Here is a 20,148-nt window from a genome sequence, read left to right as displayed (position 1 = left end):
TATTATTTTTCTTATCCAAGACCATAGTTCTCTCTCCATAAAAGGGTAGAAATAATGTAGGTATAGTGGCTTAAGCCATCTGGTAGGATTACATTCTACCTGAATACAAATTACAGGGCTAATGAAAGTATAATACTCTTCCCAAAGCACCAGTGTAGAGGTTTTTTCCCCTGATGACCTTTTTCCACATTCCCTTTGTTTTTGCTTTAATCCTCACTCCTCTGGGATTAGATTTTTCCCATTGATTCGAGAAAATGGAAGGGAGTGGGTAGAGAGAAGCATTGATGTGACATTGATTGGTTGCCCCCCGCAAGTGTCCGACTTGGGGCAGGAATCGTACCTGCAACCCAGGTACATGCTCTTGACCGGGAATTGAACCTGAGACCCTCTGGTGTGCAGGCTGATGCTCTTAACCAGCGGTTCTCAACCTGTGAGTTGGGGCCCCTTTGGGGGTCGAACGACCCTTTCACAGGGGTCGTGGGACCTAAGACCATCGGAAAACACATATATAATTACATACTGTTTTTGTGATTAATCACCATGCTTTAATTATGTTCAATTTGTAACAATGAAGTTGGGGGTCACCACAACATGAGGAACTGTATTAAAGGGTCGAGGCATTAGGAAGGTTGAGAACCACTGCTCTTAACCATTCAGCCATACGGGGCAGGGTCCCTTTGGTTTATGTTATAGTGTTAAAACGAATTGCTCGTGAGTATTGCAATATATTACATTAGTGGTGTGGCCCTCAATCCCAGATTGGGCCTATGAATTCGTTTTACATGTCCCCCAAGTCTGCATGGGATGGGAGGGGCAAACATTAGTAAATTGTCCACATAGACTTTTTCTTGTTAGTTGCTATAGTTGCTCCTTTATCATGTAGTCCAGTTCTCCCTTAGGTAAGCTCTTTCTGTAGTTTGGACTTAATCTTGCTGATAATCATCTCCACCCAGGTACCTGGTTTTATTTTATCTAGTTCTTGATTAGAAGGCCTCTTCACCTAATGAGTTCTTCCTAAAGAAAGATTGCTAGGAAGGAATCCAGATGTTTTAAGGGGCTGACTACCGTCACATAGAGTCCTTAACAATATTTTTGTTGGGTTTTCCTATTCCTTGTCTCCCTTATACCTGCACCCTCTTCCAATCCTGCTCAGACTGTGTGCATGAACAGTTCTTTTTATTTATTTATTTATTTTTAATTTTTATTTTTTAAAAAATATATTTTATTGATTTTTTTACAGAGAGGAAGGGAGAGAGTTAGAGAGTTAGAAACATCGGTGAGAGAGAAACATCGATCAGCTGCCTCCTGCACACTCCCCACTGGGGATGTGCCCGCAACCAAGGTACATGCCCTTGACCAGAATCGAACCTGGGACCCTTGAGTCCGCAGGCCGACGCTCCATCCTCTGAGCCAAACCGGCCAGGGCTGAACACTTCTTTTTAAACTCTTTGGTGAATAGTGCCACCACCTTCTTGCATCAATTTAATTTCTTTTAGGTCCTAGATCTAAACTGTTTCCAGCAATCCCCCCCCTAAATTTTCATTCAGGGCCTGTTGTTTACATTATTCTAGATATCCCATTTTGGCATTGTCAAGGATCTACTCTCTTTAAGAACACAATATCCTCCTTTATACCCAGGTAGAAATAACAATTTCTGACTAAAATACTAATTTGTAGTTGAAAGACCCATCTATCTTGGCCTTGGTTTTTCTTGCCTCTCTAGCCAGCTGGCCAGCTTGTTGGGCTTTCATTGTGGTAGAAGAGATACAGATGGGAAAATATTTATGCTCCCTTGACTTAGGCAAGTCATTTTAAAGTCTATGAAATAAATTTATGAACTGAAATTTCAGTTGTAAGATTTAGTTCTCTTTAAAATGGAAACTAAGTCTTGCTGGCTACCTAATATCAGTGAAGCAAGCCAAATGCCTACATACCTTTCCTTCAAAGCCCAAAATTGGACTCTAGGGCTTCAAATGATGTTTTCAAACAAAGGCATTATAGCCTGGTATGTTTGTCTTAAGACCACAGATTTGGGAGCTTCTAGAGAGTTGCTGAAACAAATTATTTTGGCTTCCACCTTTAAGTTCTGAAAACCATAAAAACTATAGCTTGAGTATAATTCTTGATCCTTGCTAAACTTGTTACCTGTTTCACATCTCTTAGCATTTGAAACTTCATTATCTCTTAATAGTGAATAATGGCCTTTATTGATAGAGAAACCCAGGACTGTTCTAGAATAAAAAGCTGTTTCAGACTAGCTTTGTGAGGCTACTTTCAGATAAATGTTTCCTTTTGGAAATAAGCTCAGCAGTAAAGAACCATTGCTTCTGTGATTTGTGACTTGAAGAAGATACACCTACTGTCACGGTGTACTTCTATAAAGTGTTTAACATCTACAAAGGTTCCGGAGGAACATAGTTTGAGGGACGCCCACACTTGGTAACCAAGCCTTCTCAGTTTCGTTTGATTCTGAGGTAATTTCCCCTCAAGAAGTTTCTTCGATTGCAGGGGTTACAGGCACATGGTACTTGTTGATTCAAAAACCTTGCTTACTGAACCACTGATTGTTTCACATAAACTCTACTTCACAGTTCACCAACCAATCAGGTTGAAACATTTGGAGTTGAGGTGCATTAAAAAAAACTAACTTTGAGTTCTTGTTTTGTGTTACAGGCTTTCTTCGGAGACGGGTGGCATGGGGAGCAGCTAGAACAATGCAGATTCATCCATAATCCCTTTCTGCTGTTCACCACCACTCATGATCCATCTGTGTAGTTTCTGAACAGTCAGCGAGCGATTCCAGGTTTTAAATAGTTTGTAAATTTTCAGTTTCTACACACTTTATCATCCACTCGTGATTTTTTAATTAAAGCGTTTTAATTCCTTTCTCTGTTCAGCTGTTAATGCTGAGATCCATATTTAGTTTTATAAGCTTCTCCCTGTTTTTTTTTTTTTGGTGGTTTTTTTTTTTGGCTCATGAATTTTTTTTTGTTTGTCATGGAAATGTAAGAGTGGAATATTAATACATTTCAGTTTAGTTCTGTAATGTCAGGAATTTTTCAAAAAAATTAAAAGATGGACTGGAGCTTTTTCTTTGTGAATAGAAACTGGATGCCACAGTGATTCATGTGGGTTTTATTCCTGTTGTCTTGCTGTTATTTTTGCACCTTTTATCCCTCAAAGGACAAGGACCCTGCTTGGGTTTTGAATATAAGCCTTTATTCCAGTTAAGATGTTTTCTTCTGTTTTACCACTCCATTCTTATTTATTTCAGTAGCCCTTCATTGGATTTTCTCTTGAGCCTGCGTTGAAAGGTGACCTAGTAGCTATAGCAAGCTGGCTGTGCCCTTGATTTCAAAGGTTGGGGGTTACATTTTCCTAGGATTTATCTGTAAAGAATAGGCAGTCAACTGGGAGTTGGGGTGTGAGAAAGGATGCACATGCATACACCTGGAAGCTGTTGGAAGTGTGACTGGGATTCAGGTTGCTAGGAATGTCTATTCCCTTGTCCAAGCTAAAAAAATCAGTACCTTGTTTTTAATAACTGTTCATTTACAGTCCTCCATATTAGGATGGAGTATTTTAAGATCTGCCTTCTAACATCCTTTAGAGTTACCTGCTCCCATTTATGCAGATAAGTTTAGAAGGTTGGAGCTTTAAGTGATGTTCATTTAGAGAGAAGAGCATAAAAGGAGGAAGTAATTTATCCACAGTCCTCAGATAATGTCTGGAGCCCAAGGCTCCTACTTGATCATGTATGCTACCTCATTCATTCACCAAGAAAACCCTCGACAGCTGGGCCTGCATGGAGTGGTTATATTTCAAGGTTTTTCACAGGGGTTACAATAGGACAGTTTCCACCCCAATCAGGCACCAAGATAAAAGCAGGGACTTAAAACCCCAGTTCTTCAGCCTGAGCCATCACATGCTTGTACAATCTTCTAACCTCCCCCCTAGACCCTAAGCCAGGGCTTGGGCAGAGAAATGAAGAGACAAAGAAATTACATTGCACCTGAGAAACCTCAGGAGGGAGGGACCCAGCCTTAGCCTCCCTCCTCCCAGGTGCAAAATGTGTAAACAGTAAATGGAAAACAAAAAAGTGCAGTTAAGTGGCTCCCTTTCCTTCTCCCTGGTATTTGGGGGTGGGGGGGGGAGGGTATAGAGGATCATAGGCAAGTTGGGCTTTTCTACTGCCTGACTGCTTGTTGAACATAACCGGGTCAAGCAGGGAGGGGCCAGTTTGCCCTTAGCCACAGATCTAGGGCAGTCCTTGTTCTTCATTTCCACAGCTGCCAGTTAGGTGAATTGGTCAGGGGGTCAGTCTCTTGAGCCTGACTTAAGGCTGGGATAGCCCTGTCTTTCTCTGTTGATTATGTGGCGCATATATATATTATTTATATAAATATTCCTATGTACAAGAACAAGAGTGGCTTTCATGGAGGGAGGGAGGCTGGGGGCTGCAAGGCTTCGCCACTGTTGGGGTTGTCCAGTTCAGTGCTGTCACAGTCTGAGTCCTCGGAATTGGGAGGGCCCTGTGAAAAGTAGACATGCAAGGAGGTGTGAGGCTCAGAATCCCTTGTATTGTAGATTCCTTTAGGATCCCTCACTGAAATCTTTGTTATAATAGCCAGCAACTTACTGCTTTTTACTGCCCCCAGATTTTGTTGCTCAGGCCATTCTCCAAGGCATGAGACTCCTCTAATTTCAGGATTCCTCCCTGGCTGCAATTTCTAGCTACTGTGTTAGCAAGCCTGTTGAACTAAATTGCCACACTATAGGCTTCATTCCACCATGTGGATACTGCTCTTTAATATTGGTGAAAACGGGTTCAGGTAGAGTGACTAAAATGCAAAAAACCTATCTTCTGGCCTCTGCATCTATCTCCCCAATAGCTCTCAAATGACCAGGTATCTCTTCCCTGCCCAGTACTGGCTGTTTCTGTTACTCACCTGCTCCCCCCTGAGTAGGTCCTGGTGCTGGATGGGCAAGGAGGGTTCAGGGCCTGTAACCACCTCTGAAGCAGGTTGGTCTAGTGGGATTTCTGATCCCTGGGAGCACATGTCATCAGACCGTTCATCTGGCCGCTCATCAGTGTTGGTACTGCCAACATCAGGTGTGCCACTGGGGGATGGCTCACTAGCTGTGCCTTCCTCCCCATCTGATGGATTCTCTGAGCTGAAGGTAGATAGTGACTGGCGCATGTTCAGGCCCTGAGGCCACCTATAGGTCAGCAAGACACCTATAGCTTGACTGCACTTCTTGCAGCCCAGGAAGCAAAAGAATGTCATTACTTCTTGTGCTCCATCACTCACCTGTGGCTTGATGTCAGCTCTACTTCACTGTCTACTTCCCCTTCCTCTTCCTCTGATGATATGCCACGTTTCTGTAGGAGAGATGAATAGACTGGTCAAAAGTGGGAAGAGGTAATGGGCCCAGGGAAGGGGAACATAATTATAAAGCATTAAGGAGGGAATGGCTTACGATAAAGAGCCTAATGTGGGAGGTGAGTTTATGGATTTGGACCCCAGGGAGAAAAAGAACTTAAGAACCCTCATACTTTACCTGACTTCTGGTGACAGCAGCCCTGTACAGTAGTGCAGCTGGGGTCAAGTGCTGGGACCCAGCCCGGCTTCCTCCCCGTCCCGCCGTCCCTTCCCTTCCAGTTCCCAGCAGCCCCACGCCATCACCAGGCCCTACTGGTGGAGGTGGCTCCCCTTTGGCTCCCCCAGGTGAATCCGGGCTGGTGGAGCCAGGTGCTGAGCCCTCACTTGGGGGGGTGTCACCCCGGGCTGGAGGTGGTGAGCCAGGATCCCCAGTTCCCCCTGTGGCCCCCCGGCCCCGGGCTCCCAGTGCTGCTGACAGCAGATCTGGGGATGAAGAGGACATCTTTCGTAGCAGGAGGTCATGATGGAGCCCACGGAGGGCTGGAGGGCAGGCTTCCCAAGCTGAGGGTCCCCCTCCTAGCACCCCTGGGCTTCCTGGTCCCCCAGGTTCATGGGGTGGCACAGCTGCACGAAGCCCAGGCAGGTCCCCACAGCTGCCCTTGGCGCTGGCTTTGCGATGACGGGTCTTGCCACGGCGATTCCGTCCTGGTGAGGGGGGACCCTTAGGACACCCAGGAAGACCCACCCCACTCAGGGCTGCATCTAGTTTTGGTAGCAAAGACTCAGTCTTGAGGATATCTGGCCTGGTGGGAGAGGGGAAGGACAAGTTTGAGATTAACAAGTTTATCAACTGAAAGCATGCCCTAACCTTGGGCAGTGCACAAAGCACTTCTCTCCCCTTTCTAAATACAGTACCAGTCTTCCTGGCATCCTTGACTCCTACTGCCTGCTTCTGCATCCCTCTTGCCAATTTTGAACCTCAGCACTTAACTCTGGTCTTACCTTTTGCTGTGGGGTGACAGCTTCTGTGGAACATTCCTCTTCTTGATGAGCTTCTCCATTGTGTTACCATGCAGGAGGCCCCTCGAAGGGTGTGACTTCAGCAGACCTGGGCACCTCCGCTCTAAAGCTTGTTCCCTCCTAAAGACACACACCACTTGAGTTGGGCATGTGACCAGGAAGGGGGACCCAGGCTTATTAGCATCTGAGTCAGGCACAGCTTCATGAAAGTGGGATTAGGGTTGCATAAGGGCCGTATGGTTACCTGAGGAGCTCCCGCTCCTTAAGTTCCAGTTGCAACATAAGGGCATTAAGTTCCATGTACAGGTTGTTGGCTCTCTCCAGCTTCCGTTCATAGTGTTCCCTGATGTCCAAGGCATGTCTGAAATGAGCAGAAGGGTCCCTGAGGTTAGCTGGCTTCACCGGGTGCCATAATTGATCCCAGTCCCTGGGAACTGGTCCACGGTCCCTGCTGTTGCTGAAATCCCCTTTCCAAACACAGGCACACACCTGAGCTCCTCCCTCCTCCGCATCACCAGCTCCTCTTCTAGGCGGTGCAGACATGTCCCTTCTGACTTAATTTTTTCAAAATGCAGCTTTACCTCTTCACGCCACTCTGCCTGGGGGTGGAAAAATAATGAGGGGTGAGGAACATGAGAGTGAAGTACATGATTGATCAACACCAGGTCTCAGCCCCCCAAAGCACATTTATTCCAACCCAATCAACCCTTCCCAGCTTCCCCTCAAAGAGGGGGAGCTGAGGTGTTCATTTTCCTACCCACAGCACACCTGGGACTTAAAATAAGTCTCCTGGGGTGTGGAAAGGACATCTGCTGAGGCAATGTCTAGATGGAGCAGGATCTGTCGGAATGAGGGACGATTTCGTGGTTTGCTGTTCCTGGAGGGAATGGAGTTGCATTAGAGAAAGGAATTTGAGGGAGGACCAGAAAGGAACTAGGGCATCCTTTCTTAGTGTCCTCATGAATCCAATCCTAGAATGTACGCTGATAAAAGAATTCCCTCGTCTGTTATCTGTTAGCATATCAGAATCCTGCAGCAAACCTATTCATTTTCTACTTGCTTATCAAAACAGAACCTTTTCCCTAATGACTCCATTAAAAGAAACACACTTTGGGAAATGTTTAACCAAAGATTAGAAATGTTCAACCGTCCTTTGGGGTCTAGGTTCCAAATAAGGGACTAGGGCTCTTCCCTTCTGTGTTCTAAGAACTCTAGTGCTTGCCCATGGTCACAGAAAGCCTGTGTGGCTTTGAATCGAATGCACGCATGCAGCTTACTGATCAATCCACCTCTCATTTCTACATTGTCGTCCCCTGGATTCATGGTCTGAATCCTGGGGTCTTTAAGAGCCATATATGGCAACGCTGTCCCCTTTTCCCTGTTCAGGATTCTAGGCCTGAATGCCTGGATTCTACATGCTGGCTAACCATCAGCAATACCCCTTAGCTTCCCAGCTTTGCCAGGCCACTCTTACCAGCACTGGCGAAGCAGGATTTTGAAGCCATCTGGGCAGCTGGAGGGCACAGGCAGGTGGAGACTGTTGCTTCCCACACCCCAGATGATGGCTGAGGAATCTACATCTTTGTAGGGAATCTCACCAGTCAGGAGTTCCCATAGCACCACGCCAAAGGACCTGGGGATTAGAGGGGACATCACTTGGGAGGTAATCCCTCCAAAGGACCTGCTTGCTACCAACACATCTCACTTGCACTCAGGCCCGGGAAACCCTCCTCGCCCCCACACTCCCTATGCTGGCCACCTGCTATTTGCAGTCCTCAGCCTGGCCCTCACCAGATGTCGACCTTCTCAGACACAGGCTCGTTACGAATTACTTCAGGGGCCATCCAGGCTACTGTTCCTGCAAAGGACATCTTGGTGCTCTTGTCACTCAACTCCTTGGAAGTGCCAAAATCGGAGATCTTCACCACATCGTCGTATGTGATTAGCATGCTGGTAAAGAGTGTAGTCAGCTGGGGTTTAGGCCCCTCCACACACCTCATCCAGTGCAGCAACCCTACTTTTCTGTTAAATCATTTGGGACACCCAGAGGCAGGGGGCTCACCACAACCCTCCTGAGATAGGACTGTCCCTGGGAGGGGTTTCTGAGATGGCCACATGGACATAGGACAGGGTCTGGAAGCAGGGAGATGGCTACACTGATGTGGGTGGGGTTATCTGCAGGAGACCATGCACATCAGTGTCTCCCTGCTTGCTTGCTTACTCACTTGGGGGACTTGAGGTCTCTATGGATAATCTTGTGCAGGTGCAGGTAGTTCATGCCACCAGCGATGCCCATGGACCAGTCAACCAGCAAGGAAGGGGTGACAGGGCGGCCAGCCCGCAGTACCTCATACAGCTGGCCCTGGGCGCAGAACTCCATGAGGATACAGTAGCAGGGAGCCTGGGTGCACACACCCCTGGGGGCCAAACAGTAGTGTGAACCAGCCCAGTATACCTGGAACCCCATTCCCACCCATGCCATTTGGGTGACTCCTTTAAAAAGGGTAGGGTAGCCCTAGCTGGTTTGGCTCAGTGGATAGAGTAGCCTGTGGACTGAAGGGTCCCAGGTTCGATTCCAGTCAAGGGCACATGCCTGGGTTGTGGGCTTGATCCCCAGTAGGGGGCGTGCAGGAGGCAGCCGATCAATGATTTTCATCATTGGTGTTTCTCCCTCTCCCTTCCTCTCTGAAATCAATAAAAATATATTTATAAAAAAATAAAAATAAAAAGGGTAGGGTAGTCCTAGCTGGTTTGGTTCAGTGGATAGAGCATCAGCCTGTGGACTGAAGGGTCCCAGGTTTGATTCCAGTCAGGGGCACATGCCCAGGTTGCCAACTCAGTCCCCAATGGGGGGCATGCAGGAGGCAGCCGATCAGTGATTCTCATCATTGATGTTTCTATCTCTCCCTCTCCCTCTCTCAAATCAATAAAGATATATTTAAAAAAATAAAATATAAATAAAAGGGTAGGGTAGCTCGGCCGGTGGGGGTCAGTGGTTGAGTGTCAACCCCTGAAACAGGAGGTCAGGGTTCGATTCTCAGTCAGGGCACATGCCCATGTTGCAGGCTTGATCCCTAGTAGGGGGCATGTAGGAGGCAGTCAGTCAATGATTCTGATAATTGATGTTTCCATCTCCCTTCCTCTCTGAAATCAATAAAAATCATTTTAAAAAAAATAAAAGGGTAGGATAGCCCCAGCCAGTGTAGCTCAGTCGATTGGAGCGTCCTCCTGTGCACCAAAGGGTCACAGGTTCGATTCTGGATCGGGAGACATACCTGGGTTGTGGTTTCAATCCCCGGTCAGGCCACATCCAGGAGGCAACCAACCGCTGTTTCTCTCTTACATTGATATTTCTCTCCCTCTCATATCAATAAAAATATATCTTCAGGAGAGGATTAAAAAAAATTTATAAAAATATTTTTTAAAAGTAAATAACCAAGGTGGAGTAGATCCCTGCCACCCAAGTAGGTCCCTGCCCTCAGCATAGTATCCCCAACCCCTGCCCTGAACCTTACTTGAAAGTGATGATGTTGGGGTGCTTTAGCTTTCGCAGGTGCTTGATGTCAGTCTCCTTCAGGTCCCGTACCTTCTTCACAGCCACCTCTTCCCCATGGAAACGCCCCAGGAAGACAGCACCCTGGGCCCCTGAGCCCACCCACTGCAGATCCAGGATTTCCTCAAAGGGGACCTCCCAAAGGTCTGTGGACAGGAGGCACAGTGCCACAAGGTTCAGAGAGAGCCACCCTCGGGGCCTTGTGATAGGCACAGGGGAGAGGATTGGCTTAGCTGAAATGACTCAAGGAGGGTGAGGCAAAAAAGTAGCCAAAATAGATCAAGACGACTAGGTTTGGGGGGACAGGGAAGGCAATGAATGGGTGGCCTAAAAAAAAAAAAGCTGGGAAGTCCGTAGCTGATGGATGGATAAGGAGCTTGGCCAAGCTCAGGAGAGAGGGTCAACAGGTGAGTTAGATGGGATTGTCCAACAGATCTCAAGCTCAGGGAAACAGGGGGACAGTCCCTGAGGACAAAGTGGACAAAGCCTACCTTCCTGCTGCTGCTTGTGCTCCGTGGAGTAGGCTTTGCCGATCATGGTCCAGACAGGGCGCAGGCAGCCAAAGAGGCCTTCCAGGAAGCCACTGCCGCTCTGGCACTGCAGCCGCACCTCATCTGCTCGAACTCTGGGCACCCGACTCTCAGGGGACCCAGCGGCTCCCCCTGGGCCTCCTGCATCCTGCTCATGTAGCTGCAGGACACTGTTGGCAAAAGGCTCAGGAGGTGGCTCTCCACCTGGGGAGGGGCTGGGTCCACCCCCGCCCTGCCCGCCCAGTGGCACTACATCTCGAAGTACACACTGGGTAGGCGTCAGGTCTTTCTCAGGGGTGCAGTCAGAAGTGTCTGGGTCCAGCTTGCGCATGGACGCCTCGCTGAGGGTGGACACGAAACCCCCAAAGGAAGGGGAGGGTGTGCGGGTCTCATGGAGGCAGGCCATGGCCTCTAGGCCCCAATGTGGCGGTGAGCGATGGGCCCTATAGGAACAAAGGAGGGAGAATGGTCAAAGCCACAGGCGCGTCTGCTCAGAATGCTCACTCTAGTCACAGGCACAAGTTGGGGAGCTGGGCTCCTACTGGAAATAACATTTGAGTCTCACCTTCAGGTACCCATCCCCCTTCACAAGTTTCACCTGGGACCCATCTTAGGAAACCTGATACACAGGCTTCCACTAAAGTGTCTATTAGTAACACAAGTCTGAGAATGATACTCAGGTATACAGGTAACATACCTGAGTATCATCCTCACGTAGACACAGGTAACAGCCCTGCTCAGGTACTGGTAAAATATATCTCAAGTTCAAGTATTATGGCAACAGACCAGTCCCTTCTCCCTGTAAGATTACTGCAATTTGCCTTAGGAGCACATATTTCTTTCACTTGAGGCTTACATGCACACACACACACACACATGTCATATAAGGGTCTCAGATATATATACCTTTTGAGTCTGAACCTTAGGCACCTAAAAGTAACACCTAGGGCCCTTGCACTGAAGCACACAAAGGTGACAGTGATAATAACACTCAGTGCCACTCAAGCACTCTCAGGTGACATTTCTGGGCCTCACGCTCATGTACTTACACATGATACAGCTGAGGTGGTAGCAGGAACACTAAACTCAGGTGAGAGTATCCTGAGGCTCAGAGCTCACATCTGGTCTCCCGTGAGGGTGCTCAGAGATACACACCTGGGCTTCTTCCAGGTAAGTGAAGGCAGTAACCAATCACCTCCACTATCTCCCCAGCACAGATGGGGAACAAGGCAGAACCATTCAATGGGGGTGCAGAAGCTGTGTCACGACAAGTTCATCCTGCTTAGCCTCACCCCTATCAGTCCAGCTTCTCCCCCCAGGGGTCAGTTAGAGTAAACCCTGTCTCCTCTTTCTCCACGTCCTCATTCCCAGATCCCCAAACCAAGACCCAGCTTTCTAGACAATGAAGATATGTCCCAACCCATAGCTGGATGCGACTTAAAAAGCAATCATTAAGAACTCTGAATCCTGGCCTTGCTTCTGCCACTAACTGGCTGTGTGACTTCAGGCAAGCTGTATTTGAGCCTCAGCTTCTCCAACTGTACAAAGGGTAAACCAGCTACCAATTCTGCACCCTGTACCAAACTTATCCAGAGCTTGACACGGGGGGTCATTCCAGTCGCCCGTCTCCTTCCACATCCAGTTACCAAATCCTGTGATATGAGGGTTCCTGAGGACAGCAATCCTCTCATTGTTCCTTAACCCCCTGCACCAGAACCTGAGTCACATCAGGAGAGGGATGTCAGGAATCTACACATAGAGCGAGCTCCCTAGAATCAGTGATGGCGAACCTTTTGAGCTCGGCGTGTCAGCATTTTGAAAAACCCTAACTTAACTCTGATGCCGTGTCACATATAGAAATTTTTTGATATTTGCAACCATAGTAAAAAAAGATGTATATATTTGATATTTATTTTATATATTTAAATGCCATTTAACAAAGAAAAATTGACCAAAAAAATGAGTTCATAGGTTCACCATCACTGCACTAGATAATGACGCAGATCATCATGGACGTTTGGCATCTCTCAAAGCCTTTTTCAGTGGGTGTGTGGTGGACCCAGAATCTGTGTATAGAACAAGCACCTCAGGTGATTCTTGTACCTGACACGTTTAAAAAGTTCTGACCCAATGCCATTCTATTCTTTCTTCTTTATTCCCACTTTACTACTTAATTCAGGCTTTATTAGCTGTGTCACCTGACCTAGGACAACTGCCTCTTAAATGGTTTCCAAGTTCTTCCAAAGCCGCCGCCCCCCCCCCCCCCCGCTCCTGCCCATTTTCCACCAGCCTTTAAAATAACTTTTTTCTCTTTTAAATCCTCACCCGAGGATATATTTACTGATTTGAGAGAGCGAGAGGAAGGGAAGAAGAGGGAGAGAGAAACATTGATCGGTTGCCTTCTGTACCCACCCGATGGGGGATTGAGCTGAAAACCCAGGTATGTGCCCTGACCAGGAACTGAAGTCAAAACGTTTTGGGGTGTATCAGACAATGCTCCAAACTAAAAGTTGGCTAGCAACCCCTCTTCTGCTTCAAACCCTTTAGTAAGATCCATTGCATTTAGTCCACTTGCCTTACCTCTGAGCTCTGGCCCCTGCCCAGCCTCATCTCCCACTGCTATTGGTACCCACCCAGGCCATACACAACTGAGTTGAGAATGGCTAACTCTCATGGAAGGCTTACTATATATGTCAGCCTCTGTCATAGACACATTAGCTCATTAATGCTCAAAGCTCTATGGTAGGCATCCTTTGGCCATTTGACAGAGGTATTATTAACCTGCCCAAGAAGCTTAGCTAGGAAGAGGCTCAGAATCGGTCCCCAGGTGTGCTCTCGAGCCGGATCTCTTGCTCTCCCATCTCACTTCATCCTGGAAGTCTTCTTCCCTGTCCCTGCTGCTGTGGCACAGTCCCCTGTGCTTCTGTCATGGCTCCCATTACCCAGGCCGCATGTGATAGGGCTCTTGGCTCCTCTGAGAGCTATGATTTCACATGGGATCGATCCCGGGGCCTCAAACAGTAGCTCACTAAGATGGGGCCACTGTTCTACTCACCCCAGAGGAATGTCTTATTACACTTTGCACCTACACTACCTATCACTCCTCAGAACCAGTCAGCGAAGGAAATATTACCACTGGCCCCTTTATATTCCTGAGAAAGCACGTGCAGAGAGCTGAAATCAGTCAGGTCCAGCCTCTGAATCCCCAACATATCCCACGAGATAAGCGCCTTCAACGGGTTAGATGTACACTGCAATGCAAATGACAAACACAGGCCAGTGCGCCGCAGAATTCCCCTTGGAGCAGTGGTTCTCAACCTTCTGGCCCTTTAAATACAGTTCCTCATGTTGTGACCCAACCATAAAATTATTTTCGTTGCTACTTTATAACTATAACTAGAGGCCTGGTGCACGAATTTGTGCATGGGTGGGGTCCAGCTGGCCTGCCCTGATCAGACTGATGGGGCCAGACCAGCCGAGGGGAGGGGCCGTGGGTGGCTGGCCGGCTGGCCTCGCCCACTGGTTGAACTCCTGGTCAAGGGGACAATTTGCATATTAGCCTTTTATTATATAGGATGTTGCTACTGTTATGAATCATAATGTAAATATCTGATATGCAGGATGGTCTTAGGCAACCCCTGTGAAAGGGTCGTTTGACCACTAAAGGGGTCACGACCCACAGGTTGAGAACCGCTGCGCCTGGAGGATCTGAGAGCTGCCACCAGCGCCCTCAAACGGGGCTTCCCTTCCGAACCCCTGAGAAGACAGGCTGGAGCTCCCTGGCAGGCCAGCAGGGCAGGACGGCGGGGTGGGCGTTGGAGAAGGAGCCAGGACCACTTGCTGGCCCGCTAGAAGCCCAAACGAGGCGGAGAGGAAGGGGTTACGGGCCCACCCCCACCCCCGCTTCCCGGTCGTCACGTGGCGCGTGGCTGCGGGTGGAGGCCCGGCAGCGGGAGGAGGGGGTCCGGGTCGGGAAGGGGAGGGGACACAGCAGGTTGAGGAAAGCGCTGGGCGCTGCAGCGTAACCATGACGACTGGGCCCGAGGCGGCGCGTGAAGTCACCGGGACCAGATTAGCCCTGAGTCACGTGAGCAGCGACGCGGGGGTGGGGCTGCGCCTCGCCCCGCCCCCGACCCGGGCTGGCCCACGTGCAGCTGCCGGCTGCTTCGGTGCCCCTCACCTGCCCTGCCTCCCTCTGCCCCTCATTCAGATCTTCGGCGCAAGCAGAGGAGACTGATGCTGGAGAGTGGACCTAGTTTGGCAGGGCGGGCGCAGTGTCACAGGGAAAGCAGGAACTCGGGAGGAAGGGAGAACCAGCACCGAAAGGACAACAGGCACAGCCAGAGAGGGAGGGACGAGTTGAGAGACAGACCGAAACAGCGTGAAGTCAGGGAGAGTCAAACCTGAGAAGAACGGATTGAAAAACTGACTTTGAAAAGCAGAGAAGACACTGAGAAAAAGGAGAGCAAAAGGGACTGACTGAAGAACAGGATGATTCGTTTTCTGTTTAGACGCTGAGCCTTGAGTATGCACAACACCTGGCTTTTAAAAGGAAATTTTCAGCCTTCATTTGGCGTTTGGCAACTAAGAGGTTCAGGCATAGAGAGGGTGACATGAAGCCCAGCCTCTCTGCAGTTCACCAGACTTCCCCAGAGACCCTCTGGTATCCAGGGCCAGCAGCTGGGGAGAGAGGGAGAAGCCATTTCACCTGTTTGTCTTTCAGGGCAGTGGGAGCAGCTGAAGGAAAAGATGGGACTAAGGGAAAGGGAGGGAATCTATCCAGGCTCAATCCACCCTCTGCCTGTTCTCAGGCTAATGACTACTCTTCCAGATTGACCTGAAGGGGTGAAGCTCCAGGGAGCTGTAGTAAATGGGAGATTTCTCTCTAGCAGCACACCGCCCCCCTCTCTGTTTCCTTTCTCTCTGACCTGCCAGCTGTGCCCCACTACCCGCCCCCCCCCCCCCAGCTGGGCCTTGGAGCCAGGGCTTTGGGAGGACATGGCTAGGAACCCCTGGCCCAGACATTTGGTCACCTAGGGGAGGGGAGCTGTCTCCCCAGACATCAATTATGCAGAGCATTGGGAAAGGGCAGGGATGTGACAGGAGTGGATGGATATCTGTCAGTCACCTGTCCACCATATTTATCAAGTGCTTACTGTGCAGAACTCTGTTCCAGATTGGGTGAGGGGACAGAGTGGTCCCTAAGCTATACATCTTCCAGGGTAAGAGGCTTTTTGGACACCCTGGCACCCAGTTTCAGCTACTAGATTCTCTGCTTTGGTGCTGGTTCCTAGAGTTCCTCTTCAGGAGGCTGTATAAGTGGAGTGAAGGCAGGGAATACCCTCTTCCCCCTTTAATTTTTCCCCCGAGGTTCTCCAGCCTGAGATGCTGGAGGCCCGTGGCAAGGAAACCCTTTGAATTCTTTCTTGGTTCCTCCTAACAGCATAATCTCAACGCCAAGCTGCTTATCTGGCGTCTTGGAGGCTCTGTTGAGAGGCCAGGCCATCTGCCTAAATCTTAGGTGTTCACCCTGAGCACGAGCCACTTGTTCTGGACTTCACCTGGCACTCAGGAAGAGGAGGAAGATTCCCCTTCTTCCTTGAGCTGGGGTGGGAAGGGAGGCCTTCATGGGGAAAGGAGACCCAAGACTGGAATGTTAGTTTCGCCTCTGCAGGCTTTGAGACCCTTGCAGTGGTTCTCAACCTTCTGGCCCTTTCAATACAGTTCCTCATGTTGTGACCCAACCATAAAATTATTTTCGTTGCTACTTCATAACGGTAATGTTGCTACTGTTATGAATCGTAATGTAAATATCTGATATGCAGGATGGTCTTAGGCGACCCCTGTGAAAGGTTGAGAACCACTGCCTTAGAGGATGGACCGACCCCTTCTGGCCATGCCTTCTGGTCATCTGGCTGCAGCTTGTTGTTTTGCATCTTACAGAATCCATGGTCCTGGCCCCAGGGTTCTTCTCAGACAAAAAGAACTACAGCTTTTCTCAGTGCCCTCATGAGGGGGAAATGCCTTCTCCTGAGACCTTGGAGAAAACGAAATCCGGGCCCTCAGCCTCATATAGGCCAAGCCCCGAGAACCCTAGTGGCCACCACATCTCCCAGCAGTGAAGGTGCTGAGAAATGGGGGGGAAACAAAGCCAGCTTTGGATTTGGATAGATCAGAAGTAGAACCTCAGTTTTGCCAAAAGTTAGTTTAAGAAATGTAGCCTCTCCAAGCCTCTCAACGGTACCTCATGGGGACGGTTAAGTAAAACCATGTAGGAATGCTCTGAACACAGTCCCTGGCTTGTCTTCCTGGTTGGCTGGACACCAGGTCTTTCTTTGTGAATTCTGGAAAGGCCATGTCTTTCTGTCTGACCAGTAAAAGGGAGACTTGGTCTCCACTCTTCTACTTCCCCAAGGCAAATCTCAATTTCAGGTTCCAGGCACACCAGGTCACAATGGCAGTGTGTGCTAGAGTCCCGTCATTCCTCTACCAGATCCTTTGTCCTTCCTCTGCAAATCCTGCCATACTTCCTCCTCTGGTCTGAGGAGGAAGGCTAATTCTCTGCACCCCATCCTCACCCCCTGGCCAATGTGGTCTAGGATCACCCCTCAACCTGCCCTTTAAAGTCTGAGGGGAAGGACAGGGTAGGAGCAAGATATGATGGGCCACGGGGCTCACAGAGGGTCTTTCCTGCTCAGGACCTCAGAGGAATGTGGAGGAGGAAGTTCAGAGTTTTTTAACAAATAGTTCCTGAGCTGAATGTGCATTTTATTTTTTCTTTTCTTTATTGATTTTAGAAAGGAAGGGAGAGGGATAGAGAGATAGAAACATCAATGATGAGAATCATTGATCGGCTGCCTCCTGCACACCCCTATTGGGGATCGAGCCCGAAACCCAGGCATGTGCCGTTGGCCAGAATCGAACCTGGGACACTTCAGTCCGCAGGCCAACGCTCTATCCACTGAGCCAAACCTGCTAGGGCTGAATGTGCATTTTAAAAGAGCTTGAGGGATAGATACCAGTGTACCATTTTCTAGGTAGGTGGAATTGTGGGTGTTTTTCTTCTTGTGGTTCATCTATATTTCCTAGTATTTCAGTAATGACTTTAAATTGCTTTAAAGTAAGAAATTTAAAAATCTATTTTTAAAGAGGAGATGAAAAGGACAGAGTGTTGTCCATTCCTGTCACCTAGCTTGGGACAGTGTGCAATAGATGACCTGAGAATCAGAGAGGCTTGGTTGACATCCTGTCTCTGCTCCTGATCATTTGGGAAACCTGGGATATGAGGCTTCTTAACAGACATCGGTTCCTTCATCTCTAAATGGGGGCAGCGGTGCCTCTGTCACACAGTGGTATGCAATATATAATGTGGTGGGTAAGAACACAGGCTCTGGTCCAGCTCTAGCCACATACTAACCTTTTCACTTCGAACAGATTACTTAAGTTTTAGTTTCCTCATCCCTAAGATAGAGATCATGATAATAACACTACCTCTTAGTCCTGTTGTAAATATTATTGAATAAAGTTCTTGGCCCAGTCCCTGGCACCCAGCAAGCCCCCTATAAGCATTAGCCATGTGAAAAGTGCCTGACAAGCATTAGTAGGGGCTTTATTCATGTAGTTCCCATCATTTCTTTCCCTTTCCCTCTTCCACAAAACAAGAAGCAGTAGGCAGGGTACCAATGGAAAGGGGCAAGGGACATGGACAAACAGGAGGGGAGAGAAAGGGGAGCAAGGAAAGAAGAAAGGACAAGGGCTCTTTATCCTGGGAGATCTCTGGTCTCTTCTGCAATAGAGTCCCTGCTTCCTCACCACCTTCCCCCAAAACACACAACCCTAGTCCTGGGAGCAGATGAAGCAGAGAGACCAGTCCTTGTGGGCAACCCCTCACGAAGCCCCTGTGTCCCCTGCTGGCACCTTCACACTTTGCTCCTTTCCCCCCAGCAGGGACTTCTGAAGGGTGGATCCCTAGTCCCTTATTTCCCCCCGGCCCAGGCAGGACTGCACACAAGGAGCCATTTTTCCATTAGGTGAGTCCTGGGTGGAGGGTACTAGAATTTAGAGTCTTCTTCATGAGAATTTAGACCACATCATCATTTCCATCACTTCCTGGGAAGGCCTGGGGAACAGCAGCTGGTTTGTAGAGGGGTTCTGCTGTCCTCGGTTGTAAGGACGTCCAGGAAGTCCTGAGCCACTTCCTTACTTAAACTTCTTGCCTCCTCTGCTCATAACTGTGTCTAAGGAGGGGGTGGATATTTAGTTGTGCATTTTCACGTGCGCCGGAGGTGGGTCTCCCAGAATCCCCTCAGTCCCCAGTGTGAGTGGGTGAGTGGCAGGCTGGAGAGGGAAGCTGCTTTTGCCACTCTTAAGTGTGAGACAGAAAAGAGTCGGCTCTACCAGCTCAGAGGAACTTTGGTGTCTGCGTAGGAAGGCCCCGGGCACACCTGGGTCCTTTCCTTCCTGAATCCTTTCCGCTTGCCTTTCCTTGGTGTGAATGACACTCTGGCTGAAAATCAGAGTTCCCAGAGCCATGGGGTTGATCTTGAAAGTTGGGAGGGAGTTGCAGTTGTTCAGTGGGGGGCGCTGACTGTCCTGAGATAACTCGGGTGGGGGGACCTCATGGGCACTCCCTCCTGGTTGAGGACCACCCACTCACTCTCCTCCCAAGAGGGAACAGGTCATGGAGTGAAAAGGTAGGACTACTCCCTAAATTCTAAGGGTCGCCCCACCATTTCCTTCCACTATCTAGAAAGCCTCTGACCCCTTCTCTTCCCTCCCCTCAGCCAAGGCCATGATTATGGGGAGTCTCAACTCTGTGGAAAGGATTCTTGTGTATTTTTAAGCCAAGGAGTTTGAGGAGTGTGTGGGTAAAAGGGAGGAGGAGGTGCACGAAAGGCCTGGGCTTGGGAAATGGGTTAGGAAAACCAGAGGAGATGGAAGGACAGAGGGAGAAAACCACATATGAACGGGGGAGGGGAGGATGCAACAGCTGGACGGAGAAGGTGAATGCCATAGCTGGAGGGGATTAGGGGCTTCACCGTGGACGGGGGACGAGACCACTGCCTGGGCCTCCAGGAACAGGTGCTCGCTGCCTGTACCCCTCAGGTGCAGCCTGCTAAGCGAGTGTGTGGTTCGGGGGAGGCTGTAGGGGTCCGTGGACACACCAGGCCTTGTCCATCCTTCCTCTCCTCTCTCAAGGGCCAAAACTACTCCTCCTCCTTCTTGAGGAAGAGTGGGAGGAGAGGTGGATGGTCTCTTGCCCGCTGTCCTTAAGTCGGTTCCCCAACCATACCCCACCCCCACCCATACAAGCTTTGGAGGCTCTTCATCTCCAAGCTGGGCCAAGCTGGGCCGCAGCGTCCCTCCGCTCCGTTCCTCTCCTTCCCATCCCCACAGGCGTCGGGTCCAGGTCTACGGTTCCTCCATTCCCACAACCTCAGCATCCCCGCTGCCCCCTCCCCCACCCGCCACAGCTGCATCCTGACCCTCCCTCGCTACCTGGACCCCAGGACCCGGACCCATCCCTGCCCCCTCCCCCGACCCCCCCACGACTCGGCCCGGCTCTCACCTCGGGGGCTCCGCGGCCGCAGCACAAAAGGCGGCGCTGCTGCAGCTCGGCTCCGGATGCTGCTCCCGCCTCCTCCTCCTCCTCCTCCTCCTC

At 49.5% G+C, this 20,148-nt stretch overlaps 2 protein-coding genes across 8 annotated transcripts in view; one reads left to right on the top strand and one right to left on the bottom strand.

Moving 5' to 3' along the window:
- The window catches only part of PCBP2 (poly(rC) binding protein 2), a 22,517-nt gene extending 19,379 nt beyond the window's left edge, over positions 1–3,138 (top strand). For all 7 annotated transcript variants that reach the window (XM_070410127.1, XM_070410125.1, XM_070410126.1 and 4 more), the window contains one exon: positions 2,674–3,138. In XM_070410127.1, coding sequence (XP_070266228.1) covers positions 2,674–2,710 — 37 coding nt within the window. In that variant the 3' untranslated portion in view covers positions 2,711–3,138. The remainder of the gene's footprint in view (positions 1–2,673) is intronic.
- Positions 1,171–20,148, bottom strand: MAP3K12 (mitogen-activated protein kinase kinase kinase 12). Its single transcript, XM_070410102.1, has 14 exons — positions 20,056–20,148; positions 10,449–10,930; positions 9,920–10,103; positions 8,630–8,821; positions 8,196–8,354; positions 7,879–8,037; positions 7,173–7,281; positions 6,894–7,003; positions 6,649–6,765; positions 6,387–6,524; positions 5,563–6,187; positions 5,313–5,383; positions 4,950–5,220; positions 1,171–4,532 (listed from the first exon to the last, which is right to left on the bottom strand). The coding sequence occupies exons 2-14, from the start codon at positions 10,891–10,893 to the stop codon at positions 4,434–4,436; spliced, it is 2,679 nt and encodes an 892-aa protein (XP_070266203.1). The 5' UTR covers positions 10,894–10,930; positions 20,056–20,148; the 3' UTR covers positions 1,171–4,433.

Source organism: Myotis yumanensis, unplaced genomic scaffold, assembly GCF_028538775.1.
Source record: "Myotis yumanensis isolate MYYU_CA2020_CCGP unplaced genomic scaffold, mMyoYum1.0.hap1 SCAF_3, whole genome shotgun sequence".
Classification (NCBI taxonomy): Eukaryota; Metazoa; Chordata; class Mammalia; order Chiroptera; family Vespertilionidae; genus Myotis; species Myotis yumanensis.
The sequence above is the reverse complement of the archived record's forward strand: the minus strand, read 5'-3'. Positions and strand labels throughout refer to the sequence as shown.

Bases quoted from the DNA above. Each gene is read 5' to 3' on its own strand.
- MAP3K12 (XM_070410102.1), bottom strand. From the start codon at position 10,893: ATGGCCTGCCTCCATGAGACCCGCACACCCTCCCCTTCCTTTGGGGGT. The intron at 8,822-9,919 runs GTAAGGTTCAGG...TTTGGCCCCCAG, and splicing joins CCCAACATCATCACTTTCAA to GGGTGTGTGCACCCAGGCTC. The intron at 5,384-5,562 runs GTAAAGTATGAG...TCTCTCCTACAG, and splicing joins CTGCTGTCACCAGAAGTCAG to AAACGTGGCATATCATCAGA.